The following is a 23,252-nucleotide window of genomic DNA, read 5'->3' on the forward strand; positions in this document are numbered from 1 at the left end:
TCTAGATCTGATTGGAGGGTACCATAGCTGGCATGAATACATGATCTGTACAGTATGTTTTCCACAAATGTGCCTCTCAATAGTGTGATCCTTTGAGAAACATTTGAAGAGTTGCGTTCATTAGGATATTTCAGAAATACTGCAGTTCACAGTGCTCTCTCTTGGAAGTAGATAAGACAAAGAAAAGGTTAACTATGTGGGCCTGTGCTGTCTTCACAGGCACATGGCAGGGGTGTTTCATGACAGAACTAGCCCCGTATGAAAGTGCGCTATGATCTGACTTGCAGCTCTGTAGTATCTCCAGACATCATAAGGTTTTGTTCTTAGACACCCCCCCCCCCCACCCCCCCCCCCCCCCCCAGATGTGATGGTCCAAATAGAGCACAGTGTCCTCAGTAAACCAGGGGGGTACAGAAGAGCATGTGTGCCGCATGGCAAGGCTTTGAAAGCATCGCTAAGCACAACACGCTCATTATAGCCCGTCTGATCACTGTTTTGAAGCCAAATATACACACATGCCATCCTTTGCTGCTTTTGGTGAAGCTAGACTAAGCTAGACAAAGTCAATGCTTGATCAATACAGTATCTACAGTGAAAACACTGGAACTATTGATATGCATGGACCCTTAACGTTTTGACTGATCTCATCTGGGAAAGTCTGCTGTTGTTTGTTAGACACTCCCTGCTGGGAAACATCAGTCAGGAAGTTAAAGCTTGGTCACAAATGGGTCTTCCAAATGGACAATGACCCCAAGCGTACTTCCAAAGTTGTGTGCAAAATGGCTTAAGGACATCTAAGTCAAGGTATTGGAGTGGCCATCACAAAGCCCTGACCTCAACCCTATAGAAGGTTTGTGGGCCGAACTGAAAAAGCATGTGCGAGCAAGGAGGCCTACAAACCTGACTCAGTTACACCAGCTCTGTCAGGAGGAATGGGCCAAAATTCTCCCCACTTATTGAAGCTTGTGGAAGGCTACCCGAAACATTTGACTCAAGTTAAACAATTTAAAGGCATTGCTACCAAATAATAATTGAGTGTATGTAAACTTCTGACCCACTGGGAATGTGATAAAAGAAATAAAAGCTGAAATAAATCATTCTCTCTACTATTTTTCTGACATTTCACATTCTTAAAATAAAAGTGGTGACCCTAACTGACCTAAGACAGGGAATTTTTACTAGGATTAAATGTCAGGAATTAGGAAAAACTGAGTTTAAATGTATTTGGCTAAGGTGTATGTAAACTTCCAACTTCAACTGTAATTGCTACAAGCAGATGGTCCATTAAAGGATTCTCAATGCAGATTTTCCTGTGCAATTGTACTTGAGCAAACTGCAGTCTTTTTGTGAGGTCCGGTGCAAGCTTGTGTCGGCTGAGGAACCAGTACAGGGGTAGCATCCATTGTCTTGAAATGTCACTGCTTGAGATGAGAGTGGAGTACTTATCCAGGCTCTTACAATAGTTTCACCCCATTAATGTCTTTAAAATGGAATACTCTCCACAGGATTTTAATCATTCAAGGATTACATTTCCCTCTTCAAAGGAAAAACATGTATACATTTGCACAAAAGTTCTTCCGGTTGTCTGATCTGTACACAAGAGATTTTCACAGCATCTTTTGTTGTCTCCCATCTCTGCATTAAGCTGCGTAACCAGCTGCATGAGCCAGAGTCATGGAACACAATTCTTGGTCATCATGGGATGTCCTTTGCTGTCCTTCATAAGACATTCAGACCATTTTTATAATGAATAATGTAACACATTCATAGTTGATGTGATAGGCCTGAAGCTTGAAAATGTGACCCTTTAGCATGCCCTTTAACATTTGTTCTAGTAAACAGTTGCAGGTATTCAGCAATGCTTTAATCTATAGAAAGGTAATAGGTTCAACCCACAAGGCTTACAAGGCTTAGACAAGACGGATCCGTTTTGGCATTGCTAAGTAAGGACTCTTTAAAGATGACCAGTATGGGGAGAGACAGAAACAGTTTGTCCGAGAGACATGGCAGCGATCCTTGGTTCTCCGTCAGACAAAAGACGAGAGTATCCGTTTAGTTTTCTAATTAAATGTTTGATTCGAGCGGTTCAGTTTCCTTAATCCTCGTTAATTACCTAATTAGAGTGACTCTGTTTAGGGAGCCAAGAGAGCACAGAGAAAATGAATTAATGTTGTGATGTTTGTTCTCCTTCTCAAAAGGTAAGCAAAAACAACAACAAGACAGAACAAGGAGCCATTTGTTTCCCTTGGAGAATAGGGTTTAGGGAACTTGGCACCAAGTTCAGCAGGTTCTGGGTCCTTTGCAATTGAGCAGAGAGGGACCAAGTCCTGAGCAAAGGAGATTAGTAGTGGACAGTACCGAGTGGGACCATGACCATGATGTGCTTCTGCACAATTAGTGAATTCTGCTGTCCAATATTTGGAGAAAATGTTGGAGAATATACATTTGTGTATCTTTCTCTCAGTAACAAATAGGCACAAGTGTGGAAAGAGGAATGATTGTTTGGGGATTTGTGAGTCATTTGTGATTGAAGTGAAGAGGATATGCAGCCACTGTTGGAGGACAATGGAAGATGATAAAGAAGCATTTTTATCATCCAAGTTCCATTGTCCTCCAAGAGTGGCTGCATATCCTCTTCACTTCAGTTTTCTCCTCAAGATTCTTGCAACAGGTGTAGGTTTGTGTGTTTGATAAAACTCCAGAATTTAATGTACAGCCCATTTATAACACAATGACTTCACCCCACATCAAACTCTACTCCTTTAACTGAAAAGTGTTGGTTGGGGAATATCAAAGCAAACCAAAAAAGAGCAAATTGAAATGACAGTGAGAGCTGAACAGATTGCTAAAGCAGATTGGAATTTTATATGCAATTTTCCAGCTCATATGCGTAGATGACTGCTCTTGAAATCCTCCGAAATGAGGAAATAAATACTGTATCTGGTTATTTTTATGTGTGCTTATCCACATCGTATCATTAACCCATAAATTATTAAAGGGGAATTTAAGAGAACACATTCCATTCTCCCCAATGTGGCTTTGTGTAATGCTTATTAATCTATATTAAGTGTCTCTGGAAAATGATCTGAAGGCTGGCTTATGCTAGGAATGGTAATGCGAGGCTTCTGTGTGGTTTTTGTCACTGACTTCAAATGTCAGTGGGGGTTATAATAGTCTAATAGTAGTTTAATAGTAGTTCCATTTTTTACGAAAATGATTTGGATTGAAGTTACTGGTGGATTCTGTGTCTGTATCTGTAGAATAGGTCCACTTACCACACAACCTCTGTCTAAAAAAAACGACCCTAAGTCGTAGTGCAGAGTAGGTCTTACATACAAAAATTGCTTAAGTTAACCCGCAAAGACACCATATACACAGTATTCTCTAAGCAAGCAAAGTGTGTTTTATTGAGACTCATAGGCCTACATACAGTAGCACTTGGCTCCATCCTCCAGGCCACCAAGTTTGCTGCAGTGATGAATAAAACAACAGGCGTGGTTTGTTATGTTCTGCTGAGTCGCAGGGTTTTAAATGAACTAGCTGCTAGCAGACATCTGGGCTGCCACCGCTCCAGACTCCAGACTAGCTAGCTAGTCCCCATCTCTGTAAGGTCAGACTGCTCTTGGACGGCCTGCTCCCTGAAAGGCCTGCAGTGCTGATGGAGCACCCTGAGGAATAGACTGCCTACCTGGGAGGAAATGGCTAGATCTTATCTACATCAGGTCTGAAAATGACCGGAGTGCACCAAGTGGCAGTGTCTGTCTAAGTAGGTTTTGAGGCATGTATTTGTTTAATCTCTTACTTTACCCATGTTTTATTGACATGGAGTGGGCACCCTCTACTTGGTGTACGGAGGAATTGCTATTTGGGGTATGGGGTAACACATACAAATACTACTAGAGGGATAGGTTGACTACACTTTTGTAACCTAACCTTTGATTGTCATTAGTGAGAGTTTGATATTAGTATGATCTTTCATTTAGACTGCATTGTGGTTATTATTGCAGGCATTGTGCATCCTATCTGTGTACTGCTCTCTCTCTCTCCTATTCTCATGCTGTGTGACAACCCCCTGTGATGAGGGCCACGTTGTGTGTTAGCCTTCACAATTGGCTCAGCATTCCATTAGTGTCAAGCACCATAACACTCTGCACTAATTCCCTTCCCACACTCCACTCAGCCGGATGAGCGCGAAACATCTGGAAATATTGACATCGTCATTATCATTGGCGCTCATTAACGATGCTTTCTACACACACTGACCTCTGGAAAGATGTTAATGGCTATTCAAATAGAGATATTAATTACAGAGTTATGGGTTTTCAACTGACTTCAAGCCCAGTGATTCTAACCCAGCTGACACATTTGGTTCCTTGGTAGTTGTGGGAACGTACATTTTTGGTTTCCCATTGGTTCTTGGAACGAAGCCATAAGTTTCCTGTCTGAGAACGGAAGTGAAAATGTTTTCTGTTCTGGGCTTGAAAGTTTTCCTGGGAGGTATTGTTAACACTCTGAGAACAGAAATGCTAGATTATTTAAGGTAATCAAAAAACTTTCTGAGAACGGAAGTAGTGTGTTTTAGTAACACTGCTAGCTTTGGTTAACTGTGTTGAACTCCAAGCACAGATAGGACACATGGGAATTAATTTACTTAGGCATTAATCATGCAAACACATTTCTTTCTTTTTTTATTGTAGCACAGCCTCAATGAGATTTGAATCTATGATCTTCTGCCTCTCTATCCATGGAATTAGTCCACTGCGTCACCAGGATGGAGATAGCATGTCATGTTTTTTGAACTTATACAAAGCTGTTCATTTTAGTCTATTCAAACAGACCCCATTTCAAAGGAAACAAGCACTCATTAAGATCAGGTGTGGCCAATTAGTGGATGTGGCCAACACACCTGAACACACTTAACAAGACGGAGGATAGAGAGAGTTTTGTTGATGCTGAGAATGGAATGTATATGTTTTTTAACCTGTGGAATATATTATGCGGAAGTACTGAAATTCCCACAGAGCAATGTTGTTTCTTAAAGAGAAATCTGAGAAAATTACTTTAACATTTTCTAAATTCCAACCTAAGACACATATGGTTCCCAAACCGTTGGCTATCCTGCACCCTTCCCGGTACTTTTTATTTTAATTTGATTTAACCTTTATTTAAGGTTGGGAAGGTTGTATGCAAAATAACCACAGGACAACCACACTCTCACCAAGCTCTAAGAAACATATGGTTCTCAGAATGTGATGTGCTAGCTTAAGTTATATATTAACTTGGAGCATACTGTGCAGTTTTAGGCAGATTTTAACCAAACACCCCAACACCATCTGAAATGGCATGAAGCGGCGTGTGTATATGTGTGTGCATGTCCACGTTCGTGTTCGTGTGTGTGTGTGTGTGTGTGTGTGTGTGTGTGTGGCAAGGGGTACACTCCACATGACGCCTGTACCCACCTAGGTGGTACAAATCCAGCAACACCCCAAGCATCTGTGTCTTGATTGATGTGACATTTTCTGTCATTTTTTAATTTTTATTTGTTGAAAATGTGAAATTGTAAATTGATAGTGTTGTTTTGAGACTGATCATGTTGGTTTATTGTTCCCAGGGCACCTTGACAATGAGACCCTGGTCTCAATGGGTTTCCCCTGGTTAAATAAAGGTTGAATATAAAATGACCCCAATCTAATGGGGAACTTGCCCTCCCAGGCCCCATACGTCTGAGGCATCCAGCAGCCCCATTTAAGCCCACTTTTATTAAATGTCAGGGAGAAGGTGTCCCCACAGCCGGGGAAGGTGAGGGACAGCCACGGAGAGGCTTTAGATTGGCTCAGCAAAGCCAGGGAGCTGGCTGGCAGCTTCGCCGCCGCGTTAATGACGAAGACATTTATTACCATGATAATCATGAAAGTGTGTATTCAGCCAGCAGGAGAAGGGAAAATGGCACATGTGGATTTCACAGTACAAACCATGTCCTCTGCATCATTTCAATTTTACACAAAGGCGGTAATAGATTTCACAGAAGCAGATTGCTGATACCCACGTACACGCGGATATTTTTGTCACTTAGTCCTACCGTAAGATTTAGTCTCCTTCCTGCTGTATGCGAATTGACATGCCTTCTCCTTAGTCTATTTCAGGAACACATAGTTCCCTACTGACAGTGGCTGCTGTGAACTCACTCACCACTGCCCACACACCATTATATTCCCGCTAGCACAGAGTCACACATAGTGGAGCTCTGTGACAAGCTCTGCGACTCTGCCTGCCTGGTGCAGGGGTGGACACCTAGCCAGTCTCATCAGAGGTAGAAATTAAAGGGGGCTCTGTGTTTGTACGCGGCGGAGCAGTGATGATGAGAGGTGGCTGGGGCCGACCAATGAGGCGTGGAGTTATTACTGGGTGACTGTGCGTGGCCACGGCTGCCATACGGCATGATAAACATGGCGGTGTGTTGCCGTTTTCTATCAGACGATTACTGCACTCCCCTGGGCCTCCCGGAGCCAATTAATCACCCTTGTCTCCCAGGTGTCAGCTGCCACGTCCTTCTTTCAGACAAGGCATGGGCCGTAAATCTGACCGCCCTCACATGTGCACTCACAGGCCTCCCCTAAACACCACCCCTCCATCCACTCCCCCCGGCAAAAGCATACTAATTCTTCATAATCATCACCCACGCCGTCTCAATCTTGCTTTCGTCACAACACAGGACCATACATCACCTACGTGTTGGATATATGCTCTCCTGTATGGTCATGAGCCTTCAATTGCTATCAAGGTGGGCGGTTCCCTCCCCTCTGTCACTGTCATTGTTGTCATTGTCATTGTCATCAAAGGCTCTTCCATTATCATCATTATAGCCAGAACCGCCATGGGGCTGCTCCGTCACAATCAGCCCATACTAGGCTGTGGAGACCAGTGTAGGGAGAGATATTCTTCTGTATCTTAGTGGAGTATTGCAAGTTGGCTTCAGAGAGAGAAAGAGAGAGATTGATTCAGTATACAGGTATAGCCTATATAGGAATGATGTGCAATTAGAGCTAATAACTCTCCATCCTCTCTGCCGCCACTTAAATAGCCTTCTGAATCCTGCCTCTGCTTGGACAGCCTGAGAGACGTGTCTTTTCCTCTCCAACTGCACAGCTGCCCTAGTAGTCATCTTCTAACTGGTCTGGACACTACAAGGCTGACAAGTCTGTTTCCAAGTCTAACCCTGTCAGGAGAGAACAAGCTTCCTTCACACTCCCTCAATTCTTATTGTAAGTGAAGTCATTCCCGTCCAGACAATTGCTCATTAATGCTCAATTATTTAGTCTAAATACACAGGCTAATTATGTGAGCTCTATTGACGTTGTGAAATAATAGTGCTGGAAATTGGAAAAGAGCCTCTGTTCTGTTGGATGATTCGCTGTAGTTAAAAACGGAACTCATGTTGATTCTCTCAGTGTGTATTTTAACAATGTGTACTTTTCATTCAACAGAATAAAGGCCAAACGATAAGTGTTGTTTCATGAAAGGGAAGTCAGCAGGAACCTGCTACTGGAGACGTAATTGGACTAACTGACAAACTGGATATCCGTCAGGAAACCATAGTAAACAACAACAGGAATATCAGATACATGTTTAAAGCACTCAGGAATCAATAGCATTTCCCAAATGAATGTATTCTGCCTCCAATCCAAATAGCTGTTGTGGAAATAGCAATGATTACATATTGTGCATTTGAGCCCTGTTGCCCTTGGTGCATCGGTGTAAAGCTAGATGCAATGCCTTTATCGTCTCCTCGGATATATGTTGTGACGTTTGCCTTTTCCTCACAATCCAATTGTCCAAGAGCTGGAGGAGCCATGCTGGAGAAGAGTTTAGAGCAGGAGGAAGGCTGCTTGTAAATCAGCACGCAGCGCTGCCATCCACATCATACCAGTGCAGTCCGCCAGCCCTGCGTCCACACACACACACACACACACACACACACACACACACACACACACACACACACACACACACACACACGTGCACAATTGTTTTTTATAATCTTCACTTTTTCTCCACTAGAGAGATCTTGGAGACATTAATCAATGTGACAATGGCCATAATGTGCACAGTGGGGCCTTGACCTTCTCCTCTCTTTTGCTATGTGCTTTGTATGAGTTTGCACCTGTCAGTGTGCACAGACTAGTATGGTCTACCATCCCTTGATAACGTATCTGGTCACAGCTCTGAGATCAGATGTAGAATCACTCATTATTTCCCATCTGGGGAACATTAGGAGACAAGTGAAGAGAGAGATAGCAAATATCATAATTTAACAAGCTCAGTGATTTAAGTTGTGTTTGAAGGTCAGTAGAAAGTAAACAAGTTGTTATTATTTATTTATATTAAATTCAGTGGATTCCAATGCCGACCTTCAAAAGCACATTTGTATGTTTGGAGACTCTGTCCGTTGATTATTCATACTATTTTGATTAATCATGTTTGATGAATATATATGGATGAGCTCATTCCTAATTCATGTTTCTATGGGTATAAAGGCTCGATGCACTTAATCATCATCAATGGATCATGAATCACTCACTGAAATGAAAACTAATCACAGGTGGAAAGGCCTTAAAATCAACCCCCACCAGTAATTTATTTCCATTAAGATGTTTGAATTATTCTACCATTTAAATATCTGATGGTTTCAGTTAAGGGAACATTGAGGGGACATTGAGGGAAAATATTGTCCCCCTCTATAGCATTTCACACCGCCACGGGTGCGATATGCAGCTTTAAAGCGTGTTTTGAAGTCTCCACCTTGAGTTTTGTTTCTATGGCAACTCAATTCTGGGGCCCAGATAAAAGAGCTATTATTTTTGCGGAGGATTGGAGACAAAGTGAGTACGTTGCTGCTGGTTGGGAGGGAGATTTGTCTTGTCTGACAGAGTTCTGCAGGGCTTTGAAAGCACTGTCTTTACCAGGCGATTTCACAACCGACCACCAGCTCACATTTGATTTCATCCCAGTAAACGCTGATATTTAATAGTATATTTACCATACTACTGTACAACCAGTCAGACATAACAGCCCCATCACAGAGGGCTAAATGACATCCTGTAAGGTATAGGCCTATGCCGCACGCTCTCAAAGGGATAGGTATTCTATTCTTTGATCTGTTTCAATCAGACCTCTTTGTGGGAAATGTTTCTTTAGATTCACCCTGAACCACATTTGAGTCGCATCAATAATGCAGCTTAAATAGATGAAGGAATGCGTCTTTCATTTGACCGTTTATTCATGCGGCACTGTGTTTTTCTTTGTCTTTTTCTCGTTCATATTGCATGGCGTTTAAGACAATGCAAGGAAAACAAGACAACACACCGAACAATCATACAGTGGATGTCTTTTTTTTAGGACAGACTGTCGCTTGATGTTTGTTAGATAGTGGACCCTACGGTCTTTTCAGGGGTGCCAAGCGTCAGCAGTCAGGTGGACTTCAGGTGCAAAATGGTGGTATTTATGTACAGGTGCAGAAAAGGTCAATAAAGCTGGAACCATTAATATCATTTACATGATGCGTTGGCAAACATTTGACTGGCAAAATAACAAACAAACGAAATGGCTGATACACCGAAGCTGCTGGCTTCTAGCTACCGTTTTCAAACTAGTCAGACCTATAACTTTGTGTCAATATTTCCTCGCACAGCTGAGTTAGAGAGCCCTGGGACAACATATCACTCTAGCCTAATAAGCTCTCAGGAAATGGGCAATCTGAAATCAAATCAAATGTATTTATGTATATAGCCCTTCTTACATCAGCTGATATCTCAAAGTGCGGTACAGAAATCCAGCCCAAAACCCCAAACAGCAAGCAATGCAGGTTTAGAAGCACGGTGGCTAGAGAGGAACCAGGCTATGTGTCGGGGCTGAAATACTGGAGGCTGAGACAGGAGGGGTCAGGAGACACTGTGGCCCCATCCGATGATACCCCCGGACAGGGCCAAACAGGAAGGATATAACCCCACCCACTTTGCCAAAGCACAGCCCCCAACAGGTTAAAAGCCCAACTTCTAACACTGGAATAATCCAAAATGCACCTAAACAGGTATTTCATCAATTAATATATCTCACCAAAACCAATATTTCTGATTTAGGTCAATGGCCATTACATAATTAATTTCAACATATCAGGACACGATCTCATAACATTCAACATATATTGGGAAAACACCCTTCAACATGGAACATTACGATTATTGTGCCACGTGAACCTGTTGGTTAACTAAGCTTCCGGTCAAAAGTTTTAGAACAGCTATTCATTCAAGGGTTTTTCTTTATTTTGACTATTTTCTACATTGTAGAATAATAGTGGACATCAAAACTATGAAATAACACATGGAATCATGTAGTAACCCAAAAAGTGTTCAAACAATCAAAATATATTTTATATTTGAGATTCTTCAAATAGCCACCCTTCGCTTTGTTGACTGCTTTGCACACTTTTGGCATTCTCTCAACTTCATGAGGTAGTCACCTGGAATGCTTTTCAATTAATAGGTGTGCCTTGTGGAATTTCTTTCCTTAATGTGTTTGAGCCAATCGGTTGTGTTGTGACAAGGTAGGGGTGGAATATCAATCAATCAATCAAGTTTATTTTATATAGCCCTTCGTACATCAGCTAATATCTCGAAGTGCTGTACAGAAACCCAGCCTAAAACCCCAAACAGCTAGTAATGCAGGTGTAGAAGCACGGTGGCTAGGAAAAACTCCCTAGAAAGGCCAAAACCTAGGAAGAAACCGAGAGATGAACCAGGCTATGAGGGGTGGCCAGTCCTCTTCTGGCTGTGCCGGGTGGAGATTATAACAGAACATGGCCAAGATGTTCATAAATGACAAGCATGGTCAAATAATAAGCAGGAATAATTTTCATACAGAAGATAGCCCTATTTGGTAAAAGACCAAGTCCATATTATGGCAAGAACAGCTCAAATAAGCAATGAGAAAACAAAGACATGAAGGTCAGTCAATACGGAATATTTCAAGAACTTTGAAAGTTTCTTCAAGTCCAGTCGCAAAAACCATCAAGCGCTATGATGAAACTGGCTCTCATGAGGACCGTCATATGAATGGAAGACCCAGAGTTTCCTCTGCAGCAAAGGATAAGTTCATTAGAGTTACCAGCCTCAGAAATTGCAGCTCAAATAAATGCTTCACAGAGTTCAAGTAACAGACACATCTCAACATTAACTGTTCAGAGGAGACTGCGTGAATCAGGCCTTCATGGTTGAATTGCTGCAAAGAAACCACTACTAAAGGACACCAATAATAAGAAGAGACTTGCTTGGGCCAAGAAACACGAGCAATGGACATTAGACCGGTGAAAATTTGTTATTTGTTCTGCAGCGAAATGCCAACCCATCTGGTTTGGGCTTAGTGGGACTATCATTTGTTTTCAACCTGACAATGACCCAACACACGTCCAGGCTGTGTAAGGGCTATTTGACCAAGAAGGAGAATGATGGAGTGCTGCATCAGATGACCTGGCCTCCACAATCCCCCGACCTCAACCTAATTGAGATGGTTTGGGATGTGTTGGACCGCAGAGTGAAGGAAAAGCAGCCAACTAGTGCTCGGTGTATGTGGGAACTCCTTCAAGACTGTTGGAAAAGCATTCCAGGTGAAGCTGGTTGAGAGTATGCCAAGAGTGTGCAAAGCTGTCATCAAGGCAAAGGGTGGCTATATGAAGAATCTCCAATATAAAACATATTTTGATTTGATTAACACTTTTTTGATTGTTTCATGATTCCATATGTGTTATTTCATAGTTTTGATGTCTTCACTATTATTCTAGAATGTAGAAAATTGTAAAAATAAAGAAAAACCCTTGAATGAGTATGTGTCGAAAAGTTTGACCGGTAGTGTATGTGGACGTCACAGGCATGTTCGTTCTCCAAACTAGTCCACAAACAACATGCGGTTGTGAGTAGGCCTACAGACTGGCGATACAATGCACCTTAAATTCTAAATAACCAAAGTTAAAGGTCCATGCAGTCATTTTTATCTCGATATCAAATAATTTCTGCGTAACAATTAAGTGGGCTACCTTACTGTGACTGGTTTAAATAAAAATGGTAAAAGGAAACAAAAATTGCTTCTTTGCAATTTCTCAAGCAAGAATTTTGCTGGGACAGTCTGGGAGTGGTCTGAGTGGAAAAACTGAAAACTTGCTGTTATTGGCTTAGAGTTTTGGAACTCTCTCTTATTTGCTTGTCAACTAATTTACCACCTGGTTATGTTACCAGGCAGGGCAAAATGCCATCCCACCAAACCAGGCTGAAATTTCAGGCAGTGGGACATGTCTAGCAGTAGGAGCAGGGGCAGCAGGGTAGCCTAGTGGTTAGAGCGTTGGACTAGTAACTGAAAGGTTGCAAGTTCAAATCCCCGACAAGGTAAAACTCTGTTGTTCTGCCACTGAACAAAGCAGTTAACCCACTGTTCCTAGGCTGTCATTGAAAATAAGAATGTGTTCTTAATTGACTTGCCTAGTTAAATAAAGATGAAAAAATACATCTTTCCAATTTGTAAGTCGCTCTGGATAAGAGCGTCTGCTAAATGACTTAAATGTAAATGAATGTGCTAGGGAACATTAACAATCATTAGCAACATTTGCAAAGTGTGTTTGACGCCTTCTCCTCCAATGGGTTTTGAGAAGGAGGAGAGGAGAGAGGACGCGAGAAATATGCCATTGAGATTCTTCCAATGTACTTCAAATTCTAAATAAACAATCTTAACCTGCGTGTGATTGGACATGTCTAGCAGTAGGATGCTTGAAAATGCCAGTAACATGAACAAACATGATGAAACGTTTACAAAGTGTTTTTGTTGCTAAATGAGGGGATGGCAATGGGATTGGAATGTCTAACTTGAGGGACACTCTCCAGTGCACATGGTCCCAAGGACTGACTTTGTCGCTTGACGTGGTTCGTAGCATAGGCTACTGCAATCCTCAGGATGTTACCTTGCTGTCATTTTTGTGAAGGTCTATGAAGAGGGTGACCAGAAATCACACTGAACCGCAATTGGCCCCAAAAATGTGAGATTAGCTCCGAATTGGTGAGTTTACTGTATGAATCACCAATCTGTATCATACACGCAATCTAATTCTAAATGATGACTATTTGCAGGTCAGCAAAATGCATTTAGCATTGCTTCAGTGAGCAGTTGTAAACAATTACTAGCTCATTTGCTGCAGGCAACAAGCAGAGAGGAAATGCAAGGCCAAAAGAAGAGATACTGTCTCTATTTGGATTCCTGCAGGATGTAGGTGGAATGTTCCTGTATTGTATACACCCATTGACTGTGGCATACCTTACTTATTTCCCAGCAAATGGATTGTTGCTCTATTGATGTTTAGGCACACGTACAGTATGTGGCCCAAGAGACTTTCCTTAGACACGATGATCACTTATCATTCCCCTTTCCTCCCTCTCTCCCCCCTCTTGCTCTCTCTCTCCTCCCTTCTTTCTCTTTCCGAAGGGGCCATCTTTGATGAGTCTGCCAGGAAGGATGACGAGGTGTTTCGCATGGCTGTGGCGGACCTCAACCTCAACAACGAGATCCTGGAGACGGAGAAGATCACCATCTCCGTGGAGTTTGTGGACGGGAACAACCCTTTCCAGGCGGTCCAGGAAGGTAAGGCCTTGCCCTGCCCTCGCCCTCACCCTGCAGTCACTACAACCACCACCAGCAGTCCATCTCACACTCAGCGAGGCCAGAGGAGTGGCTGACAAAGTCCATTATTTTCCCCCGACGACTCTGCATGGTTTTTCTGTGGATATGCTTCAGCTTTTCAGAATGTCAGATGGAACCCACATGAATCCATCTGAAAATCCCTCAATATTCAGACCGAACCTTGATCAATGACACACTGAACTGAATAGCACTATATTAGGTTTTGAAGGTGTTCCCCAGAAAATGAAGAAACGGTTTGGGTTTTGGACATCTCTTTTACTGTTACAGTAGTTGCACCATTCTGAAAATGGTGTCTGTTGGATTCCACTGTACTTTACCCGTGATACTCTCGGTCACTGTTGATATGCACTCTAGGATTGGGAAGATAATCATTTTTTATTAAAAGGCTCGTCATTTTGGTTGATATTCTTCCAATATTTCTGAAATACGTTTCAATACGGCCATTACTTGAAACGCTGCTAACAATTAATTAAGCTGGTAACGTCGATGGCATTTGTCTCGGGAGATATCTGATTAAAATGCAGAGATGTGTGGCACAAAATATAAATGACCTCCTCTAGCATGATTCCATGATTTAATTAACTGATAATTGATAACAAAAAATACAACTCAGACCAAAACCTGTGTTCGACTGAACAGACCTCAACTAAAAGAGTCACATTTCCCTGGGTTTTAAATAGGTCCCTTCGGTTCCTTCTGACATCAAATAACCCTTACTATAACAAGCTCCTAGCATCATGTCATATTGTCGCCGGTAGCTACTCGGCCCTTATAGACCCCTAGCCTGGGAAGTCTGAACACAAGGAGAAGTCTGGTTGGAACCTGCTTAGCTAATGGACACTGGTTATTTGTGGATGGCGGCAGGTGTACAGTCTAGTGCAGTCTAAGAGCCTAATAGCTATTACCACTGGTGCTTTTGTTAAGCCTCTCTGGAGCATCTGTACCTGAGATGCTCTCTTGTCTTTGAAGTCTCATTGTGAGTAGTGCTATTACTGAATACATTACATGTGTTCTGGCTGAATGATGATGGTGGGTCTGCTTGAAGCATCTTTTGTTACTTGTATCGAAACACCTTTTTATCTGTTGCTCTGTGAAAAACGACAATAAAATCCAATTTGCTTTTGTTAATTAAAAAGGGTTCTTAATTCATTTCTGATCATGGCCTACGGAGTGATATATTCTTATAGTGATTGTATTTAGTGATATATTATCAGAACACACTTTTTTTTGTGTAGATGCATTGATGTGAAGAAAACATATTGCAGGACTATGCTCGGTCTTAATTTAGAATAATTGTTTTCCACCTCCGCTCATTTATAAACAAATAACTGTCCACAGAAAATAACAATGCACGATTCATGTTGGTGTTATAATACATCATATAGAATATAAACTCAGCAAAAAAAGAAACGTCCCCTTTTTCAGCACCCTGTCTTTCAAAGATAATTCATAAAAATCCACAGATCTTCATTGTAAAGGGTTAAAACACTGTTTCCCATACGTGTTCAATGAATCATAAACAATTAATGAACACGAACCTGTTGAACGGTCGTTAAGACACTAACAGCTTACAGACGGTAGGCAATTAAGGTCACAGTTATGAAACCTTAGGACACTAAAGAGGACTTTCTACTGACTCTGAAAAACACCAAAATAAAGATGCCCAGGGTCCCTGCTCATCTGCGTGAACGTGCCTTAGGCATGCTGCAAGGAGGCATGAGGACTGCAGATGTGGACAGGGCAATAAATTGCAATGTCCGTACTGTGAGACGCCTAAGACAGCGCTACAGGGAGACAGGACAGACAGCTGATCGTCCTCGCAGTGGCAGACCACGCGTAACAACACCTGCACAGGATCGGTACATCTGAACATCACACCTGCGGGACAGGTACAGGATGGTAACAACAACTGCCTGAGTTACGCCAGGAACGCCAGAATCCCTCCATCAGTGCTCAGACTGTCCGCAATAGGCTGAGAGAGGCTGGACTAAGGGCTTGTAGGCCTGTTGTAAGGCAGTGTGAGGGCTAGGTCCATTCCCCCCAGAAATGTCCGGGAACTTGCAGGTGCCTTGCTCGAAGAGTGGGGTAACATCTCACAGCAAGAACTGGCAAATCTGGTGCAGTCCATGAGGAGGAGATGCACTGCAGTACTTAATGCAGCTGGTGGCCACACCAGATATTGACTGTTACTTTTGATTTTGACCCCCCCTTTATTCAGGAACACATTATTCAAATTCTGTTAGTCACATGTCTGTGGAACTTGTTCAGTTTATGTCTTAGTTGTTGAATCTTGTTATGTTCATACAAATATTTGCACATGTTAAGTTTGCTGAAAATAAACGCAGTTGACAGTCAGGACGTTTCTTTTTTTGCTGAGTTTGTAATACATATAGTGTGTGCATACATCCATGTAAACATAGGCACGTACACTACTTTGGTGAGTCTAATACTATTTACACATAGGTCTTAGCATGGCTCTTAGCAGGGACTTACAGCTAATGCTCAGCACTTGCCTTTTTCACACCGACAGAACTTGTTGCTAAACCATGGCATAACATTCCGAAGGAGTGTTTATTCCAAACCTGGGACTTAGCTTCTCCCATCTGCCTTGGTTTACCCAGTGTCTCCACTACAATGCTCCCCGTACGTCTAACACGTCCTGTAATAGGCTTGGCGCTGGATTTGAATGGGATGGAAGAAAGGGAGCCCTGTCGCCTTGTTGTCATCTCAAACAGCAAAGACTGAACAAAGGCAACGAGAGGCGCCAAGAAGCCTGTCCAACTTTTCTCCATTTGGGAGGTGTTATGTCGTCACTGAGCATCTTTTTGTCTTACAAACATGTGGACACACACACACACACACACACACACACACACACACACACACACACACACACACACACACACACACACACACACACACACACACACACACACACACACACACACACACACACACACACTGTGTCGGTGTTGGGTTGCCAGACGACATCCTATATGGTGGGCTTTTTCACCGTTTGTGTGTTTGTGCGCGTCTGTGTTTGTGTGTGTGTGTATACATGCATGCATGTCTCTGTGTGTGTGTGTGTGTGTGTGTATAGTGACAGCAGCTGGGTGTCTGCAAACTCAACAGGCCTGTTTGTATTTGTATTTGTATTTATGATAGATGCCCATTAGCTGCTGCCAAGGTGTATTTTTATCTGTTTTTTAAATTCGATTTTACTGCTTACATGAGTTACTTCATGTGGAATTGTTACGTGAGTTATGTTATCAATGTTCATAAACTGAACTTCAATTAAACTGCTCAGTCTGCAACCCAGAATTTGTAAGATTGTGGTTGAATGAAACAGACAGAGTCCCAGCTACAATAGCCAAAATGTTTATTCACGAGGACGTCCCCCTCCGTTGGACAAAACCGTCCATTTTATACTGGCTCCTTACGCACATACCTTCACACACAAACAGCAGGTATCCTACGCACATACTGTATCACTACCCAGCCAACAAAGATTAGGGAGACCGTGAGAAGTACTCCCTGCCCTCTCCCAAATCTCCCAGAGGCTAGCCAGGTCGGCACCGAATTTTGCTCAGACAGTCTGTGTTTAAGATACTATAAAGATATATTGTACAGATATATTGTTTTACCCTAATTCTGACTAAATCTACACACATCATTAATTATAATTTTACTGACTATAATCAATTTCAAACAATTATATGGTTTCAGGGTGGAATATTCTAATCATTAATTAAACATATAAATTCCATTATCAGGAATAGAGTTCCATGTAGTCATGACTCTATGTAGTACTGTGCGCCTCCCATAGTCTGTTCTGGACTTGGGGACTGTGAAGAGACCTCTGGTGGCATGTCTTGTAGGGAATGCATGGGTGTCTGAGCTGTGTGCTAGTAGTTTAAACAGACAGCTCGGTGCATTCAGCATGTCCCTTCTCACAAATACAAGTAGTGATGAAGTCAATCTATACTCTACTTTGAGCCAGGAGAGATTGACATGCATATTGTTAATGTTAGGTCTCCGTGTACATTTAAGGGCTAGCTGTTCTGCCTTGTTCTGAGCCAATTGTAATTTTCCCTCTTTGTGGCACCTGACCACACGACTGGACAGCAGTCCAGGTACAAGCAACAAAACCAGGGCCTGTAGGACCTGCCTTGTTGATAGCATTGTTAAGAAGGCAGAGCAGCGCTTTATTATGTGCAGACATCTCCCCATCTTAGCTACTGTTGCATCAATATATTTTGACCCTGACAGTTCAACTTGCTCAATTTCCACATTATTCAACACAATATTTTGTTGAGGTTTAGGGTTTAGTGAATGATTTTTCCTAAATACTTAGCTTTTTTGTTTTTAGGACTAACTTATTTCTTGCCACCCATTCTGAAACTGACTGCAGCTGTTTGTTAAGTGTTGCAGGGATTTCACTTGTTGTGGTAGCTGACATGTATAGTGTTGAGTCATCAGCATACATAGACACACAGGCTTTACTCAGAACCAGTGGCAGGTCATTAGTAAAAATGGAAAAAAGTAAGGGGCCTAGACAACTGCTCTGGGGAATGCCTGACTCTACTTGGATTATGTTGGAGAGGTTTCCATTAAATAACTCCCTCATTGTTCTGTTAGACAGGTAACTCTCGATCCACAATATAGCAGGGAATATAAAGCCACAACACACATGTTTTTCCAGCAGCAAATGATGATCGATAATGTCAAAAGCTGCACTAAAGGCTAACAAAGCAGCGTTTTATTATCAATTTCTCTCAGCCAATCATCAGTCATTTGTGTAAGTGCTGTACATGGTGAATGCCCTTCCCTATAAGCATGCTGAAAACATTTTGTTCATTTGTTACTGTGAAAAAGCATTGTATCTGATCAAACACAATTTTTTCCAAAAGTTTACTAAGGGTGGTAACATACTGATTGGTTGGCTGTTTGAGCCAGTAAAGGGTGCTTTGCTATTATTGGCAAGCGGAATGGCTTTTGCCTCCCTCCAGGCCTGAATGCACACACTTTCCTGTAGGCTTAAATTGAAAAGATGGCTATCATCCTCTGTAATTTTCTATCCAAGTTGTCAGACCCAGGTGACTTGTCATTGTTGATAGACAACAATCATTTTTTCACCTCTACAATGCTTGTCTTTCATAATTTGGTCAGTTATGCATGGATGTGTAGGTTCAGAATGAGTTGTTGGCATGTCATGTCTACGTTTTCTAATCTTGCCAATGAAAAAATCATTAAAGTAGTTGACAATATCAGTGAGTTTTGTGTTGATTGAGCCATCTGATTCAATGAATAATGGAGCCGAGTTCAAACAAAGTTAGCCTGACCACGAGAGGCTCCTGAACTCCAATCCCACCATTAACAAGGAATCTCTAACGCTACGTATAAGCACACTTTGTTTTGTCCTCTACAAGGGGATTCTTGCAGGCACTACCCATTACTGTTCACATAATGGACAAACACACAGAGAGGACTTCTTGAAGCCAGATATTTATTATTATCTAGATTGCAGGGATGAGTTGCCAGGATCGTACACAGGGATTTGAAGGCGATGTTCTCAACATCAACATCAAACCTCTTTAAACCATCCCTGCTGCTGGAGCCCGAGCCGCCCGGGAGCTTGTAGAGATGTTCCTTCTCACCCGTCTCTGTGTAGTACCGCTTCAGCTTTGGAAGGGTTTTTTGGAGCAGTTTGCATCTGATTCTAAAATTCTATGGAGAGCGGGTGTGTGCTAAAGTAACCAGGCACAGCCTGTTCTCGTTGCTTTGCATGTGAAACACGGTTAATTGCGAAAGGTATGCTGATGCCACTTATGTTTAGACACTGCGTTATATCTCATCATCTCCCGCCATAACCAGATTAATTAGTGAAGAGGTAGATGTGCGTGCGTCCACGGTTCATATTGATCAAAGCAGTAAGGGGGACTGTAATTGGATAACAGCACGAGCGGTGTGTGGAAGGGGAGCTTTTCGCTCATGGAGGCTGCTTGTGAGTTCTAGTCTTTTTGTCTTCTGCTCTCAGATGTAGCGATAAGTAACGATTCCCAGTAAAACACCAAGCTGACAGCACACGGAGCTGTGGCTGAGACTGAGGTGGATAGGGCTTAGCAAGGCAAGTCTACAAAGTCTTCTTGGGAGGGCGAGCGACTTTTGAGGAAAAGAAGGGTGAAATGGTATATGACTGACAGACAGGTTAAATAATCTAGTTAAATGACATGCTGCTCTGTAGCAAAGTTGTGCCATACCTACCATTTTGTTGAAAGTGTCAAGAATATTGGAAGCGAAGGTGATAATGAGGCGAGACTAGGGTTGCAAAGCTACCGGTAATTTACCAAAGTTACTGGAATCTTCTGTAATTTTGGTAACAGATAATCTATGGCAATCTATGGTAATTTAGATAATTTAAGCTTGAATATCAAAACAAATCTGTATTCATTTATAGTATAATTTGTTTTATATCTGTGCCCATATATTGTACATGAGTTTCTAGTGGATAGACCATATGGTTCAATAGAACATAGCTTAATTAATGAAAAAAGCATCTAATCAACAATGGCATTTTTTTCAATTAACTCTGCAACTCTTCCAACTATTGGCTTTTTACACGACCGCCACCAGTTTGGCGCCAAAACATTTACAAAAAAGACATATTGACATATTAAAATAAAGAAATAAAGGATATTTCATGCTGAAACCATCATGTTAGCCCTTACACTCGTGGGAATTGGCCTATATGGATAGAGCTACATTGAAATGTTTCTTACAGAAGAAATAGGGATTGCAGAGCAATCAAAAGGGAACAGTTTGGAAATTATGGGGAAATTATTAGACTGAATCCAAACATTACACAGTTGATTTTATGTGCATTTGATATTTACTGTACTTTTTGCATTATTTGTTGATAACAAAATCTGACTATACTCAGTATTTGGGGTATATGCAACATAAGACAAAAAATGGTTTGAGTGAGAGGCATAACGTCTGCAAGTGGCCACATAATTCTCCAAAGTGTGCACAATTCCTACGCAATTTCAATGCACGTTTTTGACTCAAAGAAGAGTCTTCAACTTTAAGGTGCTATTTTGAGCTCTCCTAGCTGTGCTGTTGAGGAACTAGATCAAGCAGACTTGTAGTTGTTTTTGGAACACAGCCCTGCATCCCGCCATCACATAACTACTGTTCTTGTCTACCCTTTCCAAAAACGGTCCATTGACGCAATCTGGTCAGGTGGGCATCATGTGAAAGCTTGTTCTATTGCTGACATGGCTGGCTAAGTTACAAAATATGATCTTACAGTGTTAGGCTTTCACAAGTCAATTCAGAGAAGCAGATCGTCATTTTGGTGTGCATAGAATAGAGTCAGGAGTGCATTCAGGTACGTTTTCCCCGCCAAATCTCTTCACAATACGACAAACATCCCAGCTAGCACAGTGGATCTGGGCCGATTCCGGCTGAGAGTCTGGGCACTCGGCTGAGAGTCAGACTCGGCCGTCGGCAGTATTACTTATGGCTAGGATGTGGGGATTGAGCCTGGGCCGATTCCGGTGTGAGTGATCTGGCCCAAATGTATTACTTGAGGCTCGGGCCGATTGTGGCTACTCTCTGGCAGATGATTACACGGGCTGCTTTTCATTATTTATTTATTTTTCCATATTTTCTCATTGTTTCTGTGATCAAAAAATAGAATTAACAGTTAAATGAAATTCTTTAAGAGTCCTGTTTAAGTAGTATTTTAGTATTTTGATACTTTGTGCAAGGCAATTGATAAAGCATTGATAAAGCATTGATAAGCATTGATAAAACTTGTGGATGGTGCCTCACAAGTGGTGCAATGGCCTAAGACACTGCATTGCAGTGCAAACTGTGTTCCTACATATGCTGGTTCAATACCCGTGCTGGCCGCAACAAGGTGACGCACAATTGGCCCAGCGTCGTCTGGGTTAGGGGAGGGTTTGGCCGGCCGGGATGTCCTTGCCCCATCGCACTGTGGCGGGCCAGGCTCATGCACGCTGACGCGGTCACCCAGGTGTACGGTGTTTCCTCCGACACATTGGTGCTCTCGACCTTCGCCTCTCCTGAATATTTTGGGATTTGCAGTGATGGGACAAGACAATTTGATATGACAAAAAGGGGGTGAAAATAATTTTAAAAAATGTGGATGGTTATAATTTGTTTGTGTAAAATGTATAATAGTAATATTTAAAATGACTAAATCTGGAAATGTTCTATACATTTATTTAAATTTGCATCGGGCTGCATCTGGGGGGATTCTGGTAAGATGTTGGCTGAATTCCGGTAGACGGAAACAGCCCGATGTACTTGGGCCGATTCTGGGCAGTCATTCATTTTGATTCCGGGCCGAGTCCAACACCCAATTCCGGGCCAATTCAACCAGTTCCGGCCCCCCGGAAGAGGGCAGCTTCTGGGCCGATTCCTCATTGCTAGCAGGGATAGGCCCGTTCTGTTCAGAACAACCCAGGGTATGACACCATGTCATCTTGTACATCAAACATAGTGATCATAAACGTCAACACTGAATATTACAGGGGTTTTATGATTTGGAAATGTGCAGTAATGGGTGTTTGTCTTGCTTGTATGACATCAAAGCCGTAGTTATTATAATCCTCAACATCTCACCTTTCGAAATACATCGAGTCCGCTTTATTTACAGGATTTCCCTCACTCAGACTACAAAAAATGTGAACATGTTGCCCAATTAGCGGGAGGCAACTTTTTTATCACTCTCAGTGTTCAGAACCGCTGTCAGTCAAAGCCAATACTGCGCTGTGAAGCAGAGACCTTGAACTCTGACATCATGTATAGAATGTTACTGGACAGCCACTGCGTTCCAATTTAGGCGTTTATTAGTGTCCAAATCTGCTTTTTTGATCCCCGATATGGGTACGAGTGTAAAACGCTAAGCACTAATGGTACTCACTAAATTTATGGTTTATATTTAGGATAATGTTTTACACTTTGTCATTCAATTTTTTCTTAAAAAATGATCTTATTTGTTTTTAAAAAATATATATTTTACATGGGCCAGAGATAGTTACAGACACCTTTGATAATCTCAAGTACCCAAAAGGGCTACTAGATGCCTTGTGATAAATTACATAAAATCCTTGAAAGTTACCAACATTCTGGTAGTTTACTGGAAAACGTTGAATGTTTCCCGTAATATACACTTCCAACCCTAGGCGAGACAGACATCATAGAAATTAAATAAATGGAGTGAGATGAATATCTTCATGTTTGAGCTTTTTTTGTCGTGTACAGCCAGGATGGAGAGGATTGTGATTTTGATTGGAATACAATGGGACAGGAAGCAGCAGTAGACACTTAGAGCAATCAATGAGTCTGTGTGTTCTCATATTTGGTTATACGATAAAAAGCCTCTGCAGATATCCGCATTTCTCATTCTCCAGCCTCTCTGCGGGATGCCTCACCGGATTCTCAGAAAACAAGCTGAGTTTTTGACCAGAGCATATTTAATGACATCA

General features: G+C 42.0%; 1 protein-coding gene across 3 annotated transcripts in view; it reads left to right on the forward strand.

Annotated features, from left to right (window-relative positions):
* Window positions 1-23,252, forward strand: part of LOC129825955 (glutamate receptor ionotropic, delta-2-like) — a 595,589-nt gene that overhangs the window by 75,966 nt on the left and 496,371 nt on the right. For all 3 annotated transcript variants that reach the window (XR_008754971.1, XM_055886121.1, XM_055886122.1), the window contains exon 2: window positions 13,519-13,674. Coding sequence is in view for 2 of the 3 variants with exons in the window: in XM_055886121.1 (XP_055742096.1) it covers window positions 13,519-13,674 (156 nt within the window). In the remaining variant the exon portion in view is untranslated. The remainder of the gene's footprint in view (window positions 1-13,518; window positions 13,675-23,252) is intronic.

Source organism: Salvelinus fontinalis, chromosome 28 (genome assembly GCF_029448725.1).
Source record: "Salvelinus fontinalis isolate EN_2023a chromosome 28, ASM2944872v1, whole genome shotgun sequence".
Taxonomy (NCBI): Eukaryota; Metazoa; Chordata; class Actinopteri; order Salmoniformes; family Salmonidae; genus Salvelinus; species Salvelinus fontinalis.